This window comes from Macrotis lagotis, chromosome 6 (genome assembly GCF_037893015.1).
Source record: "Macrotis lagotis isolate mMagLag1 chromosome 6, bilby.v1.9.chrom.fasta, whole genome shotgun sequence".
NCBI classification, from domain to species: domain Eukaryota; kingdom Metazoa; phylum Chordata; class Mammalia; order Peramelemorphia; family Peramelidae; genus Macrotis; species Macrotis lagotis.
The window spans coordinates 95,464,924-95,481,643 of NC_133663.1; the positions used below are offsets into that span (position 1 = coordinate 95,464,924).

At 37.6% G+C, this 16,720-nt stretch overlaps 1 protein-coding gene across 1 annotated transcript in view; it reads left to right on the plus strand.

Annotated features, from left to right (window-relative positions):
* VWA8 (von Willebrand factor A domain containing 8) overlaps nt 1–16,720 on the plus strand; it is a 469,402-nt gene that overhangs the window by 114,686 nt on the left and 337,996 nt on the right. Inside the window, exons 10-12 of the mRNA XM_074191741.1 lie at nt 1,820–1,942; nt 2,938–3,066; nt 3,151–3,228. Of these exons, the coding sequence (XP_074047842.1) occupies nt 1,820–1,942; nt 2,938–3,066; nt 3,151–3,228 (330 nt within the window). The remainder of the gene's footprint in view (nt 1–1,819; nt 1,943–2,937; nt 3,067–3,150; nt 3,229–16,720) is intronic.

Below are 16,720 nucleotides of genomic sequence, written 5' to 3' on the forward strand. Positions count from 1 at the left end.
AGGTAGGGGGGGCCCCTACTGTTCTATGGGGGTCCTAGACTGCGATTAGGATCTGAATGTGGTCAGAGCCCCAGAGTCCTGTTCCATGGACAGAGGATAGACATTGGCAGTCTCTCTCCACTCCCCTACCTAGACTCAGCACTCATGCCCTGGGGGCTCCTGCTTACTGGCTACTGCTTCTGGTTCCTGGATCTGGGCTACCACGGCCACACTGCTTGCTGAGTGCCCTGAGAGCTGGGCTTCATGCGCTCACTCTGGCAGAGGTTTCCCCCTGCTGATCCCCCAAGCTGTGCCCGGTGCTCCCCAGGGCATAGGTCAGGAAACTGCCCTCGCTGCTGTGAGCCGCAGCTCCGAAAGCCCTGGGGTTGCCTCTGGGAAGCTGAAGTTCCTTCACTCTGGCGGGCTACCCCTACAACCCTGGGGAGTGGAGCCTTTCCACTCTTTCCCAGGTTACCTTGGGTTGGAGAACTGCCTCACTGGGTCCCTCTGTGGGTTCTGTCTCTCAAAAATTTAGTTAGAGTCCTTAGTTTATAAGTTTTGAGAGAGAGCACCTAAGAGATGATCCTCCCCTGTCGCCATCTTGGCTTCACTCCCCAATTTATAATCTTAGAGCATTGCCATGAACATTAAGAAATTAAACGATTTGTTGGGATCCCACAGCCAGAATGAGATTTGAATTCAAGTATTCTATTCTAGGCTCTTGTGTTCACCAATCCATGATACCTTTAGGCCATCCATATCATAGGAATCATCTTCACATGTCTAATTATCTTGAGGTCTCAAATTCAGAATTAGAGGAGTCGATAATTTAGGAAATTTTACTATATAATAATGTATGAAAGAGGCAGCTAGGTAGCACAGTGGATAGATCACTGGCCTTTTAGTCACGAGGACCTGAGTCTTAACCCCATTTGGCTTGGAGAAAAAAAACCCTGAAAAAAAAAGAGGAACCTGAGTTCAAATTAGGCCTCAGACACTTAATAATTGCCTAGCTGTGTGACCTTGGGCAAGTCACTTAACTCCATTTGCAATAATGATAGTAATAATAATAATGATGATGATGATGATGATATTTGCAAACAGCAATTTATATGCATTTTGTAACCTATCAGTCATTTTTTGATGGAAGATAAGTATGCTGTAATTCAGTTTTCATAAATATTAAGGACCCATTCAAATTACCAAGCCAATAATATCTTTATTCACTAATTAGGAAGAGTATATTTTTATGCTGAAAATGTAGGGGATTAAAATTCACATCTTTCTCTGAACAAGCTATATAAAAGTGACTGGAATTGAGCCATATGGCATGGTAAAATATATGTAATTCCTCAGCTTGCTACTACTGTATAGTGATAATCTGCTGAAGTTTTTATGTAAGTTTTAATTTAAAAAGTTGTTAAAGGAAATGTTCTCCTTTCTTTTACTTGTCCTTGTGAGTAGTATTTTTATACTATGGATAAAGGTTAGTGCTTGTTTATAGCATCATATAACCTTAAAGTTCACTAGTTCTACTCTGCACTGTTGCAAAAATGTTAGATGTACATAAGAAATTTCAGCCAGGGGGCACCTAGGTGGTGCAGTGGATAGAGCACTGGTCCTGGAGTCAGGAGTACCTGAGTTCAAATATGACCTCAGACACTTACCTAGCTGTGTGGCCTTGGGCAAGCTGCTTAACCCCATTGCCTTGCAAAAACAAAATAAAAAAAAAAACAAGCAAAAAGAAATTTCAGCCAGAAATAACAAACAACTTTTATTGCATTCCAGGCACTGAGGATTCAAATGGAACTTATGTTGTGATTTTCTTCTAATTTTGCAGCGCTTTGAGCTACAGGATTCAAGAAACTCTTCCCTTCCTAGTAGGATTGTAAAAGTAGAAATCATTCCTGGAAACAAAGCTGCTGTGACTCTTCAGTTGGGGAACAAAGAAGCAACCATCAAGGTGGTGATTCTCATCTTCTTAGTGTTTTAAGATTAATTCCCTTTGCTAAATAATAGTCTTTTTTTTTTTTTTTTTTTACTTCATACAAGGCCTTTCTGGATAGTTACTTTTAAGAAAGCATATCATAGGTGATTTTTTCTTTTCTTTATTTTTTTAGGTTTTTTTTTTTTTTGAAAGGCAATGGATTAAGTGATTTGTCCATGGTCACACAACTAGGTAATTATTAAGTGTCTGAGGTCACATTTGAATTCAGGTCCTCCTGACTCCAGGGCTTGTGCTCTATTCACTGCACCTAGCTGCCATTCACAAGTGATTTTTTTATGAAAGAAAAATCTAAAAAAGAGAATGTGAAGACTGAATCCCTCCAAAGACAAAATTTACTGTGTTGTTATCATGCAGTGTTGTTGCATTCCCATTATCTTTTTTTATTATTTGTAAATTTTTTAGTTAGTTCCTAGTAAAGGCAAGATGAGATTAATTTGTATTCCCTTTTTAATGGATTTTAGAGGCAAAATATCATCTTAAAATATGTAATTTTAAGCAGTTTTTCCCATGTTTTTCTCTAAAAAGGAAAATATTTAACAGCTCTCTAAAAAGTCACCAGTTTTATTATTAAAAGATGGAAAAAATCTATAATAGTGGCATCTATAATTTTTAGATTATATGCCTTAATTTTATGGATAGCTAAAGTAGGGACTTAGAAAATGAGAAATACATCTTTGTATGTATAAAAGACAAAAACAGAAGAAAATATTTGCTTCAGGGAAATTAGCTAATAAAATGTTTGTTTGGTATGCTTTTTGATGGATCTTATTTAAAAACTTGTCTCACTAAGCCCCTTAGTACATGGTTTAGATTTAGTGGACTAGAGAGGTTTTAGATTAAATTCCTTAAATAATGTATATTTTAAGAAAAGCTTGTTGGGGTACAAAAAGGAATAAGCTGAAAATAGAATAGACTTATGTATTATCACATTTACTTCTGTTTCATTATAGGTGCCAGCTGGGAGCAGGTATCAACATTCTGGATCAAACCATTTCATAAAGACTTTAAGCCATAAGCAGCTATTGGCAGAAATGATGCAGTCTCATATGGTTAAAGACATGTGTTTAATTGGAGGAAAAGTAAGAAGGACTGCATAAGTGCATTATTTGTTTCCTTTGTATTGTGCAATTGTAAATTCCTTCAACGAATGTTTTCTTTTCTAGGGTTGTGGAAAAACAGTCATTGCCAAGGAGTTTGCTGATACTTTAGGATATGACATAGAACCTATCATGCTTTATCAGGTAAAGTATTGTTCATTTGTATGTGTGTTCGTTGTAAAAATACATGTATAGGGCTGTTAAATCATCAAAGAATAACCAAATGAGAGTATGATAATTGTTTATAATTTTGACTATTGTCCTGAGTTGCCTGTGGATTACAAAATACCAGCTTTGGTCTATTATTCTAGCATGCATTGCTTCTTCAATAAAATGTTGCAATTGTTAAGAGTATTGTGGAAAACCAAGTAGAGTGGATGGTTCTAGCAAAGAATGAAACTATCAGGGCAGCTAGGTGGCGCAGTGGATAGAGCAACGGCCCTGGAGTCAGGAGTACCTGGGTTCAGATCCAGCTTCAGACATTTAATTATTACCTAGCTATGTGGCCTTGGGCAATCCACTTAACCCCATTGCCTTGTAAAAACCTAAAAAAAAAGAAAAAAAAAGAATGAAACTATCTTGGTTTATGGTTATTATAGTGATTCAGGGGATGAATTATACAGGTATATTAATGTGTCATGAATGTATTGCAGTAAAAAAAGCACTAACAGTTGGTATTCTAGTATATTATAATCTTTAAATATGTTTTTATTCCTGAAATCCACCTCTACCTCCTAAGCATGTTGAATGATTATGTGTTAGGTCTTGACTGATTAATATTATACTCTTTCTCTCTTCTCTTGTTTCATATACATCAATTAAGTAGATTTAGATGATATCCATGTGCTCTTTAGGAGGCAGTTTTACTGCACTAGTTTTGTCTTTGCTTAGCTTTTCATTTGGCACCAATGATTTCTATGATCTTGTCCATATTATTTATACTTGGTGGGACACATATTTGATATTTATTGAAATAAATTTAAACTAATTACTGCTCTGGCCTTGGTTCTAATTGCATTTTGAATGTTTCATTAAGTTATATTTTAAGGGAGTTTAAGGGAGTCAAGAAACACTTGTTGAATTAACGTGAATTGAGAAGAAATTAGACAAAGTAATATACCAGTAACTTTGATGCTACAGAATTAACTCTCTTTTATAAAAATACATTTTCAAACTCTCCGTTGCTATTTCTTTTTTCTCTTTATAATTGTTAGCACAAGCCCCCCCCCGCCAACTCAAGAATAATAAAGTGAGAGAAAAAAAGTGTATTTCAATTTTTATTCACATACCATTAGCTCTCTCTTTGGAATGGATCACATTCATTATCATAAGTCCATCAGAGAAGTTACTTCAATATTTTTTCTCACAGTTGCTATTGCTAGCTATATTACCCTTTATCCTATTCCTCCCCACCCAATTTATTCTGCTGTCTCCTTCCTTTCACTTCATCCTTCCTCAAAACTGTGTTGTACCTGACTACCCTATCCTGTGATCTTCCTTCTCTTCTATAACCTACAACTCCCCTCCCCCTGTCCCCTTTGTCCCATCTCTTTCCTCTCCTTTTTTCCGCTAGGGTAAGATAGATTTCCGTACACTATTGAGTATGTATGTTATTTCCTCTCTGAGTCATTTCCAATGAGAATGAAGGTTTACTCATTCCCCCTCACCTTCGCCCCTTCCACTCTATTGCAAAAGCTTTTCTTGCCTCTTTTCTGTGAAATATCTTAGCCCATTCTACCTCTCCTTTCCTTTTCTCCCAGTATATTCCTTTCTAATCCATTAACTCTATATTTAAAATATATTATACCTTCATGTTTGCCTCCCTCTTGTACTTTGTCTATATATACTCCTTCTAACTGCCCAAATAAATGAGAAGGTTTATATAAATTATCAGTATCATCTTCCCATGAAGTAATAGAAGCTGTTCTGCATCATTAAATCTCTCATCATTTGCCCTTCCCATTTACCATTTCTTTGCTTCACTTGAATTCTGTACTTTAAGATCAAACTTTCTGTTAACTCTGGTCATTTCAACAGGAAATTTTGTCTCCTATTTCACTGAATATCCATCTTTTCTCTTGAAAGAGTATGTTCAGTTTTGCTGGGTAGTTGATTCTTGGTTGTTACCCAAATTCTTTTGCTTCCTGAAATATCATATTCCAAGTCCTATAAGCCCTTAATGTAGATATTGCTTAATCTTGTGTAATCCTGACTGTAGTTCCATGATATTTGAATTTTTTTTACTGGTTACTTGTAATATTTTCTCCTTGACTTGGAAGTTCTGCAATCTGGCTATAAGATTCCTGGGAGTTTTTATTTTTGGGTCTCTTTCAGGGGTGATAAGTGGATTCCCTCAATTTCTATTTTATCTTCTGCTTCAAGGATATCAGGGAAATTTTCCTGGAGATTTTCTTGAAAAATCAAGTCTAAGGTCTTTTCCTAGTCATGACTCTCTGGGAGCCCAATATAATTTTTATATTTAATATTTATTTATTCTCATTTTGTACAAATAATTTTTATACATTAACAAAATATTCTTGTTTAAGAGTAAACAAAATACCCCTCCCCCCAAAAAATATAGACTCACTTGAGCAATAAAGGAAAGGGGAGAGAAAAAAATTAAAATTAAAAAAAATAATAGTAATAATTGTAGGTATGGTCAGGTGGCGCAATAGATGGAGCACCAGCCCTGGAGCCATGAGCACCTGAGCCCACATCCAGCCCCATACACCCAACAATCACCCAGCCGTGTGACACGCAAGCCACCCCACTGCCCTGCAAAAACCAAAAGAAGAAAAAAAAGATGCAAAATAAAATAGTAATAGTAATAGTAGGGGCGGCTGGGTGGCAGACAGAGCATTGGCCCTTGAGCCAGGAGCACCTGGGTCCAAATCTGGCCACAGACACCCAACCATCACCCTGCTATGTGGCCCCAGGCAGGCCACCCAGCCCCATTTGCCCTGCCCCCCCAAATAATAATAATAATAAAAAATGTGCTTCAGTCTTTGTTCCAACACCAACAACTCTGTCGCAGGTGGGTCACATTCTTTTTGATAAGTCCATCACAAAAGTTACTTCCATATTTTCCCACTGTTGCCTTTGTTGATCGAAATTCCTTCCTTTTGTATTTCTCCACTACCATGTACTATATTTTCTCTCTCCTTTCACTCTGACTCTGCTGTAGGGTAGCTGACTGGTGCAGCAGACAGATCCCTGGCCCTGGGTCCAAGAGGCCCTGAACCCCCATACCACCCCTTAGGTCCAGTATCCACCTGGCCCTATGGTCCCGGACAGGCCTTCCAATCCTAGCCCCTTGCAAGAAGTAAAAAAAGAAAATGTGTTATATCTGACCACTCTCCCCTCCATGGTCCATCCTTTCCTCCATCACTCACAGTCCCCCCCTTCCCCCTGTCCCTCTTCTTACTCCAGATGTCTATACCCCATTGAGTATATATGCTGTTTCCTCTCCTAGCCACCTCTGATGAGAGTGAAGATTCCCTCATTCCTCCCTTCCATATCATTGCAATAGCTCATTGTAATAAAGAAAAATCTTATTATATGAAATATCTTAGCCTATTCCTCCTCTCCTTTTTCTTTCTCCTATTACATTTCCCTTTAATCTATTGACTCCATTTTTACACCACAATATATCTTCAAATTCAGCTTTCTCCTGTGCTTCATCTATAAAAGCTCCTTCTATCTGTTCTATTAACTGAGAAGGTTCATATGAGTATTATCATTGTCATTTTCCTATACAGGAATACATGCAGTTCATCATCATCATTAAGTCCCTCATATTTTCCCCTTCTCCTCCAATCTCTGTGCTTCACCTGAGTCCTGTATTTGAAGATCAAACCTTCTGTTCAGCTCTGGCCATTCCAACAGGAACATTTGAAATTCCCCTGGTTCATTGAAAGTCCATCTTTTTCCCTGGAAGAAGACATTCATTTTTGCTGGGTAGTTTATTCTCAGTTGCATTCCAAGCTCTTTTGCCTTCTGGTATATTATATTCCAAGCCCTACGAGCTTTTAATGTAGTTGCTGCTAAGTCCTGTGTGATCCTGACTGCAGCTCCACGATATTTGAACTGTGTCCTTCTGGCTGCTTGTAATATTTTCTCTTTGACTTGGGAGTTCTGGAACTTGGCTATAATATTCCTAGGGGTTGTTTTTTTTGGGGGATCTCTTTCTTAGGGGGGATTGGTGGATTCTCTCCATTTCTATTTTGCCCTCTGCTTCAGGATATCAGGGCAATTTTCCTGTAGTAATTCTTTGAAAATGATGTCAAGGTTCTTTTCCTGATCATGACTTTCAGGTATTCCAATAATTTTCAGATTATCTTTCCTAAGTCTGTTTTCCATATCAGTTGTTTTTTCAATGAGATGTTACACATTTTCTTCTAATTTTTCATTTTTTTGGTTTTGAAGTGTTGTGTCCTGATTTCTCGTAAATTCGTCAATCTCCCTGTTTTCTATCCTTTGTTTGAAGGATTTATTTTCCTCAGAGAGTTTTCTTATCTCTTTTTCAATCTGGCCAATTTTGCTTTTTGAAGCATTCTTCTCCTCAATAACTTTTTGAACTGTTTTATCCATTTGACCTAAGCTGGTTTTTAACATGTTATTTTCTTCAGCATTTTTTTGGATCTCCTTGACTAGGCTGCTGACTTCATTTTCATGTTTTTCCTGCATCTCTCTCATTTCTTTTCCTCATTTTTCTTCTAACTCCTTCATTTGATTTTCAAAGTCTTTTTTGAGCTATATCATAGCCTGAGCTCAATTTCTGTTTTTCTTGTAGTCTTTAGATGAAGGAACTTGTGCTTCCTCATCTTCAGACAGAGTGTTTTGATCCTTCTTGGGCTCATATGCAAAATATTTCTCAATGGTGTTCCTTTTGTTTCTCTGCTTGCTCATTTTCCCAGCCTAAGACTGGTTTTGGGGTGCTTTCTTAGCTTTTGGGACACTCCCACAAGGATCTCAATGTGTGAGGCTCTGTCCTCCCTCCTGGTCTGTGAATGACCATAAGCGCCCCTCTCTGCCACGGGGCTGAATGTGGTCAGAGCTCCAGAGTCCTGCTCCAGGGGCAGAAGACAGAGCTCTTCAGTCTCTCTCTTCCCTCCCATCCCTCAGCTTAATGGGCTCATGTCCTGAGGGCTCCTGCTTACCTGCTCCGCCTGCTTTTGTTCCTGGATCTGGGCTGCAGTGAATACCAGGCTGTTCACTGTGTGCCCTGAGGGCTGGGCTTCATGTGCTCACTCTGGCAGAGGTACCTCCCCCACCTGCTATTCCCCCAGTTTGTGCCTGGTGCTCCCTGGGGTGTAGCTCAGAAAACTCCCCCCTGCTGTGAGCTGAGGCTCCCTGTGCTCCTGGGGCTGCCTCCGGGAGGCTGAAGTTCTTTCGTGCTGCCACCCCTCTGGCAGGCTGATCCTCCAACCCCGGGGAGCAGAGCCTTTCTGCTCTTTTCCAGGTTACTTTGAGTAGGAGAACTGCCTCACTGGCTCCCTCTGTGAGTTCTGTCTCTCGAAAATTTAGTTAGAGTCTTTAGTTACGAAGATTTATGAGAGAGCCCCAAAGACATGATTAGCTCTTGTCGCCATCTTGGCTCTGCCCTCCCAATATAATTTTTAAATTATCTCTCCTGGGTCTATTTTTCCAGGTCAGTTGTTTTTCCAATGAGATATTTTACATTTTTCTACTAATTTTTCATTCTTTTGGTTTTGTTTTATTGTTTCTAGTTTCTCACAAAGTCATCAACTTCCCTTAGCTCCATTTTACATTTGAAGGAATAATTTTCTTCATTGAGCTTTTTTAATCTCTTCTTTCTATCTGGTCAATTCTTCTGTTTAAGCAATTCTTCTCCTTATTGACCTTTAAACTGCTTTTTCCCACTTGACCTAAACTGGTTTTTAAGATGTTATTTCCTTCAGTATTTTTTGGTATCTCTTTCACCAAGCTGCTGAATTGGTTTTCATGATTTTCCTGTATCAGTCTCATTTTACTTCCCAATTTTTCCTCTACCTCTCTTACTTGATTTTTCAAAATCTTTTTTGACTCTTCCAAAACCTGAGACCAGTGAATATTTTTCTTGGAGTCTTGATACAGAAACTTTGACTTTGTCATCTTCTGAGTTTGTATTTTGATCCTCCTTGGCACCAAGGTAATTGTCCATTGTCAGATTCTTTTTCTTCTGTTTGTTTGCTCATTTTCCCAGCCTATGACTTGATTTTAACTCTTTGTTAAGGTGGGGATGTTTCCAGGAAGATGGAGGATGCACTTTCCCAAGCTTTTAAAGGATTTTGTAGCTCTTTTCAGGATCACCCCTAGGGACCTCAATTCCTTCAAGGGCTTATAAGAGGCTCTGACCTGTACTGCGGTCTGTAGATGACCACAAACACTCCCCTCTGTCCTGGAACTGTGAGGAGAGTCCCTGCTCCACTATGACAGTATGGGGGCCCAGATTGCAACCTGGCTTGAGTATGGGTAAAGCAACAGAGTCTTGCCCCAGGGATAGCGGAGAGACTTCTGCAGTCTACCCCGACCCCCTTACCATCCTTGAACTGAGCAATCTGGAAGCAACTGCTGGTTGGTTCTGCAGACTTGCTTCTGGTTCCCAGGATCTGGGCTCTGCATTCACTCTGATGCCAGAGTTTTCCCATTGTCCTTCCAAGTTGTCCTTGGCAATCCCTGGACTGAGAGAGAGGTCTGGAAACCACCTCTGCTGCCATGTACCCAGGTACTCAGGTGCCCCAGGGACTTTGCCTGGATGGTTATGCTATGGTCCTTTCCAACTCTGATGGAACAGATCCCCTCAGATCTTCCAATTTGTCTTGGGCTGGAAAATTGTTTCACTCAGTCTTTCTGTGGGTTTTGCCACATTGGAATTCGGTTAGAGTCACAATGTTAAGGCATTTGGAGTGGTCTGGGGGAGAGCTTATAGGATTTCCTGCCTTCACTCCTCCATCTTGACTCTGCCCCTGTGACCACATTTCTTACTTTGTAGTACATTAACTTTTTCAGTACACCAAGTTGCCAATTAGAAAAGGCTTTGGGCTGGGGTAAGGGGATTTATTGATATATTGAATGCTAGAAGGCATAATTACTTTTTTTGAATGGTGTCCTGAGAAAATACAGAGTTGAGTTTTTTTTAATTTCAGAGACAAATTTATCAAATAAATTTTAGAACATTTTTGCATGTTAAGGAAAAAATATTTTTCTTAAATCCTAAAGTAAGCAGTAAAGATAAATACAGTGCTTCAAATTGAAGAACATGGTAGTGGGGGGAGCAAAAAGTTATAACCTTACAGAGAAGCAATTCTTAGAAAATTTTTCTTTTTTTTTAAAATTTTGATCTTGAGTAGTGGCAAATAAGTATTTATCAAATGAGATAATGTTTGCAAAGCATTTATTATAGTCTTTACTTGTTTTACATTTATTTATTTGCATTCTCATTTGTGGATTATTTATGTACATGTCTTATAATTCTTATGTTAGATCCTTTAAGAGCAGGATCAATATCTTATTTAGATTTTTATCATTTCAGCTGCCTTAATCAGGGTATAGCATTTTCTCTTGCATATCATAGGTATCTACAAAAGTTTATTTATTGCAGATATTTTGCAAAAACTAAAAACACATCACTGCCTACCATGAAAGGTGCTAAGAGCTGTAACCTATACTTCATTCCTTCAAGGAGAAAAAGGCCAAATTAATAGAATCAAAAGATTATTTTGTTTTGATAGTATTAAGATTTCCATAAATATGCACGGAGGTCTGACTTCTAAATAATATGTAAGTAGGAGTAAACTTTGATTTTCCTAATATATTTGCTTGGAGATTTTCTGTTATTTGTGCATTAATAAAGCTACCCTTAATCTGTGGTTTTTACTGATGTGAACACTCAGCTATTTTTAGACCTGACTATTTTTAGCATTGGGTTTTATGTGATAAAGGCATAGCCTGAATATCTAAATTTATAGCAGTGCATCAAATATGTTTTATAATGGGCCATAAAACAGTTTTAAAGTATTTTGGCAGAATTGTTAGGTCAAATTATTTTACTTAGCTTGTTAGCATTTTTTTCAGGTTTTGAAGTTAATGATTTAATGGTATTTGAGAAAAGATCTATTTCCTTTTTAACCCAATTAGGTTATATTTACAGACCTCATTTTTTACATCTACCCAAAAATATTGCTGATTTGGGAGACTTCCTTGGTATTTAAACATTGGAATGACTTAAAAATTAAGTAGAATTCAAAAGAAACTATTTTTTATATTTTATTTATTTTTCCAACTACATGCAATGGTAGTTTTTTAACAATTGTTATTCTGCAAGATTTTGAATTTCACATTTTTCTCTTTCTCTTCCCTTCTCCCTCCCCCTGACAGAAAGTAATCTAATATCAGCTATACATGTATAACTATTACAAATATAGATCCATAATAATCACAACATAAACATTTAAGAAAGAATTATTTTACCAGTCTTTTGGTTAAAATAGTCACTGTATGAAGTACATTGCAATCTCAGGGTCATCTTTGAATTCTAAGCCAAACTTTCCTTCCTATATCTAGATTGATGCCAACTCCTTCTATTTCTTCCTACACAGTCTCTGAAATCTACCCCCCTTGCTATTTTTTTCCCTATGATGGAAGCTTTGTCCCCTTTTTTTTTCCTCTTTGTCACTAACTTTTTGTTAGACATCTCCTAAGACACTGAAACTATCCTTTTTAGAGGCTTCTTTGTCTCTTTTTACTTTACTTTTACAGTGTGTGAACCTCCGAGTCTAAATCTTCTGTTCTCTTGTTTACCAATGGCACTATATCCTGGCTTATATTTTTTTTTGGCAAGGAAATGGGGTTAAGTGACTTCTCCAAGGTCACAAAGCTAGGTAATTAGTAAGTGTCTGAGGCAGATTTTGAACTCAGGTCCTCCTGACTCATTGCGCCACCTAGCTTCCCTGCTATTCTTACTTTTGACTTCTTTTTTTTGTGACTTGTATAATCTCCAAATGTCTTTTAAGAAGTTACTTCATCCCCTTTATATATATTTTCTCTATGGTATTTACTTCTAATAATTGCCCTGGAAAGAATCAGAACCTTCCCACCTACTAGACCTTTACCCCCCATTGAAGTGGATGTTATTCTGACTACAGTTTTTGAGTGTAGTTTCAAATTGTTTAAAATTTAAGAGTGATTATGTTTGAAGATTTTAAAGACTGTACTAAGTGTACAAATAAATAAAACACAGTCACTTCTCTCAAGGAGATTACAATCTAATGGAATAAGACATAAAAAAAAAAAGCTGTAAAGGGATAGAAGGAAGAGGGAACTGGTGGAAAAGGACCTCTGGTGCCATGTGGAATCCTTCCAAGTAGGGTAGCTGGTGGGAAATGAAGAGCTGACTGGTCTATAAGACGTTTTGGAATGAGACTTTCAGAGGTGTTCTTTGATTGCCCTTTAGCCCAAATAAATTAAAGATACTTTTGACTTTAAAAAATTCTTTCATAATTTCATATTGTATTAGACAAACACTATTTTTGTCCTTTTTGCCTTTTATTAAATGAATGATGAAGCTCCTTGAGGTTAAAATATTAAAGTGAAAATATGGTGTGGAACAGTTATTTCATTTCATTAAGCACATGAAGCTGCATATATTAAGTAGATCACAAGAAATCATAACTTTGTTACAATGATTGGGATATATAATAGCATTACTTTCTATTAGGAAAAATAACACATATATATCAGGAAATTAAATATAAAATATGTACAGACTAAATGCAAAGTTATTTCAGGAGCTGCTTACAGGCAACTAGGGAGGTCAAATAATTTTCCTGAAGGAGGTAGCATATGAGCTGAGCTTTGAATAAAACTAGGAATTCTGTGAATTAAATAAGAGGGTCAAGGATGGGAGATACAGAGCAGGGATGGATAAATGGAATGTTTTTGATAGGAAACTGGAAGCCAGTAGGTTTGTTTGGAACATAGACTACTATAGAAAGAGAATAGTATAATCCTGTAAATGCAGACTGCCCTGTTGTGAAGAACTTAAAAAATCAGATATGTCTGTAATTGATCCTAGAAGCAAGAGAGAATCACTGAAATTTATTGTTTAAGGGAACGACATCATCAGATTTGTGTTTTAGGAATATCTCTTAGGCACTTGTGGAAGGCCAGGAGAGTGAGTAGGAGGCTATTAAAGTAGCCCAGGTGCATTAAACTAACCATCCACTCCCTTCTCTCCTGCCTATGTACTGTTGAATAGAGCTGGAGAAAATTACACAATGTACTGACTTAGAGCCCCTGAAAATTTATGTCACACAATCTCAACTGAGCTTTTGCTGCAGCCAAGGCACAACCCCTAATCAATTTGCCACCACAGAGGCTATTCCAAATATTTTCACCCTCCTTTGAGTTTCTTATGGTATCCTCAGCTGAGGACAATGCCTCATGCTTCATCTAAAATATTGATACCATTTCCTAAGCTCTCTCTCTCTCCTTTCTTCTACATCTCACATAACTCAGATGTTTTTCCTCACTATATCCTCTTTTACACCTGTCTCACATAAAGTCAGATGGTAGAGGGTTTCAAACTTTGTGAGAAGAGATAAACTGTTGAAGAAGATGTTATGTAAAATAGTCATGGGTTGCATGGAGGGGGGTTTATTCATGGCATGAGAAGGACCAGAATCTCAGGGACAGCTCAGGTTGGGAATCTGTGAGCTTTTCAGCTTTCCCAAAGTAGCCTCATCCAGGGAAAAATCTGATCACTGGTTCCTTGGTTTGAGCAAGTTCCTGATCAGAGTTTGGTTCTGAGCAATAAGTAGATGCCTCTATTGATGCCTCTATTATCTAGTCATCCCTGGATCTGTGACCTGGAACTGGGTATTGGGTGACAAAGTTTCTATTTATAACCTGTTCTTGTCCTTTGTACTGATTTGGATCTGCTCTGCTAGATCTGAAACCCCTTTCTGCAATTACCCAAAGTACTTCACGACCTCTCCTTGCAGTTAAATGCCTCACTCTTGATCAGACCTTATCCAGAGTGTGCACAGATATTTCTGGCTGTCTTCCTATGCTAATATTGATAGCAAAAATGACTTGCTGAGATTTTTATAAAAATTTCCATAGGATTAGTTCTGATGTTTTTCCTAGATTTTTTGGGGAAAGATGTTTAGGGGTGGGATTGGGAATGTGGAAGGAGGAAGTTGTCTATATAACTTTCTTGCTGCTTAGCCATCTTGTCTCTATCCTTGATAATAACTTCTAAACTATTTCCCCTGCCTCTAGTCTCTCCCCACTTCAATCCCTCCTCTACCCTCCAAGGGAATTTTCTAAAGTCTACATTGGGGTTTTGTAGACACCTTCATCCAGAACCCATAGTTTCTCTCAGTCCATCATATATTTCTGCTACTATCTCTGCCCCATCTCCTAACCCAGCCATCCATGTCCATGGTCCCACTTATTGTGTACTTCAGCATTACTGTTGTTCAGTTGAGTTAACTTTTGAACTATATGCAGATTTTAAAGAACATATAATTTTATGCTCATTTAGGCTTGGTAATTTTTTGTATTAATATTTTAAAGTCATTATGCCTTTAAATGACTTATTTCTGTCTATGACTCTGCTATTACTCTATAGATTATAAAAGTCTCATTTGAGGAGGTTGTCCTATGGAAATTAAGCTTGAGATTTATGATTAGTAAGTTTTGTTCTTTAAAAATCACTCTTGTAATTTAATTTAATGTTTAAATCTTTCAAGTAATATTCCAAATCATAAGAAGTAAAGTCAAATTTATATTCTAAGTCAATTTTAAGTAAAGGCCTTTGCAAAGATTCTTGGGTGATGGATATTATCTTTCATGCTATCTTGACAAATTTAGTCATCATGAGGAATTTATTTATTAGATTTCCCAGGACACAATAGGAAGCCTTTGGGTACATGTATAAAAGTAATCATTCCAATTAAATTCTCGGGCCCAAAGAGAAAAAAATAGTAATGAGACAAAAATCCTTCCAAATAAGGAATTTCTACCAGAAAGATTATTTTTCACCATCACTGGTGGTCCACAAACTTAGGTTTAGATGAACCAGAAGAAGGAAGGATTCTAGTTGGGGACTTTGCATGAAACAATTCCAAACTTAAGGGACACACTGTAATTAAATCCTGGGTATTTTGGCAATATATCTGTTTATTATGCTTTCCAACATGTTTTAAATATTTTGATAAATAATTTCTTACTGCTTCTATTCAATGGAAGTCAGACTCAGAAAAAGTCAGTGAGGGAAGTGGGGGAAAGAAAAGCATTGGATTTGAAGTCAGGAGACCTGTGTTTGAATTCTGATTCTATTGTGGTTCACCATATTTATGACTACTGGTCTGTCACTCATTCTGGGCCATAGTTGTTTCATTTCTTTTATGGAAATAATACTTAGAAGTGATATGGTGGATAGAGAGCTAATGTTAGGTTAGATTCAAGTCCTATTTCTGACACATAATGAATGTGATTGCCACCAGGCAAATCATTTAATGTCTTAGTATCAAACAACTAAGACTAAAAACTAAATGACAGGTACCTACCTGTAAAAGTAGAGGAAGTTCTTTACTCAGGACTCTCTACACCAGTGAAATCACAAATATCAGAAATTGGGGAGGTACTGAAGATAGGTCCCTACTTCCCTCATATACTATTGTGGGGAAAGCATTTGATCAGCTTGATAAAATAATAAGAATTCTTGCACCATGTAGTGTTTTTTGGGTTTTGTTTTTTTTTTAGGTTTTTGCAAGGCAAATGGGGTTAAGTGGCTTGCCCAAGGCCACACAGCTAGGTAATTACTAAGTGACTGAGACTGGATTTAAAGCCAAGTACTCCTGACTCCAGGGCCAGTGCTTTATCTACTATGCCACCTAGCTGCCCCCATGTAGTGTTTTCTTATGAATAATTAGAACTTACTCAAGTTTGTAAACCAATTGGTGATGGAACTATATAATCATGAAGACTTGTGTCTAAAGGCAGCTAGGTGGTGCAGTAGATAGAACACCAACCCTGGAGTCAGGAGGACCTGAGTTCAGTTATCTAGCTGTGTGACCTTGGGCAAGTTACTTAACCCCATTGCCTTGCAAAAGCCAAAAAAAAAAAAGATGTGTCTAAATTGATTGAACTGAAAAATAAAATACTCAGAAAAATATTTACTTCTTGTTTAAGAGGGTTAATTTTGAAGAGTCCAAATATTTATTCAATCCTAGCTCTGTCCCAGACCTGCACTGTATATCCTAGAGAGGTTCAACTGAATGGCATCTTACCCTCTTCCTTTTCTCTAAAACTACTCCTCTCAACTTCTTTGGTTTTATTGAAAGTACTGCTACCTTCTTGGTCATCTAGGCCCCAAATCTTGGAGTTACTCTTCATTCTTCCTTCTTCCCACCCCTACCCACCATGATCCATCAGTTGCCTAATAACATCAGTATAGCTTGTATTTGTCCCCTCCTGTTCATTATGCCCTATCTATCCCTACACTAATTCAGATTCTCATTACTGCTCACTTGAACTATCAAAATAGCTTCCTAACTAGTTTTCCTGCTGTTAACTTCTGTCTGCCTCATTTCATTCTTCACAGCAGTCAAAATAATAGTTTTTCTGT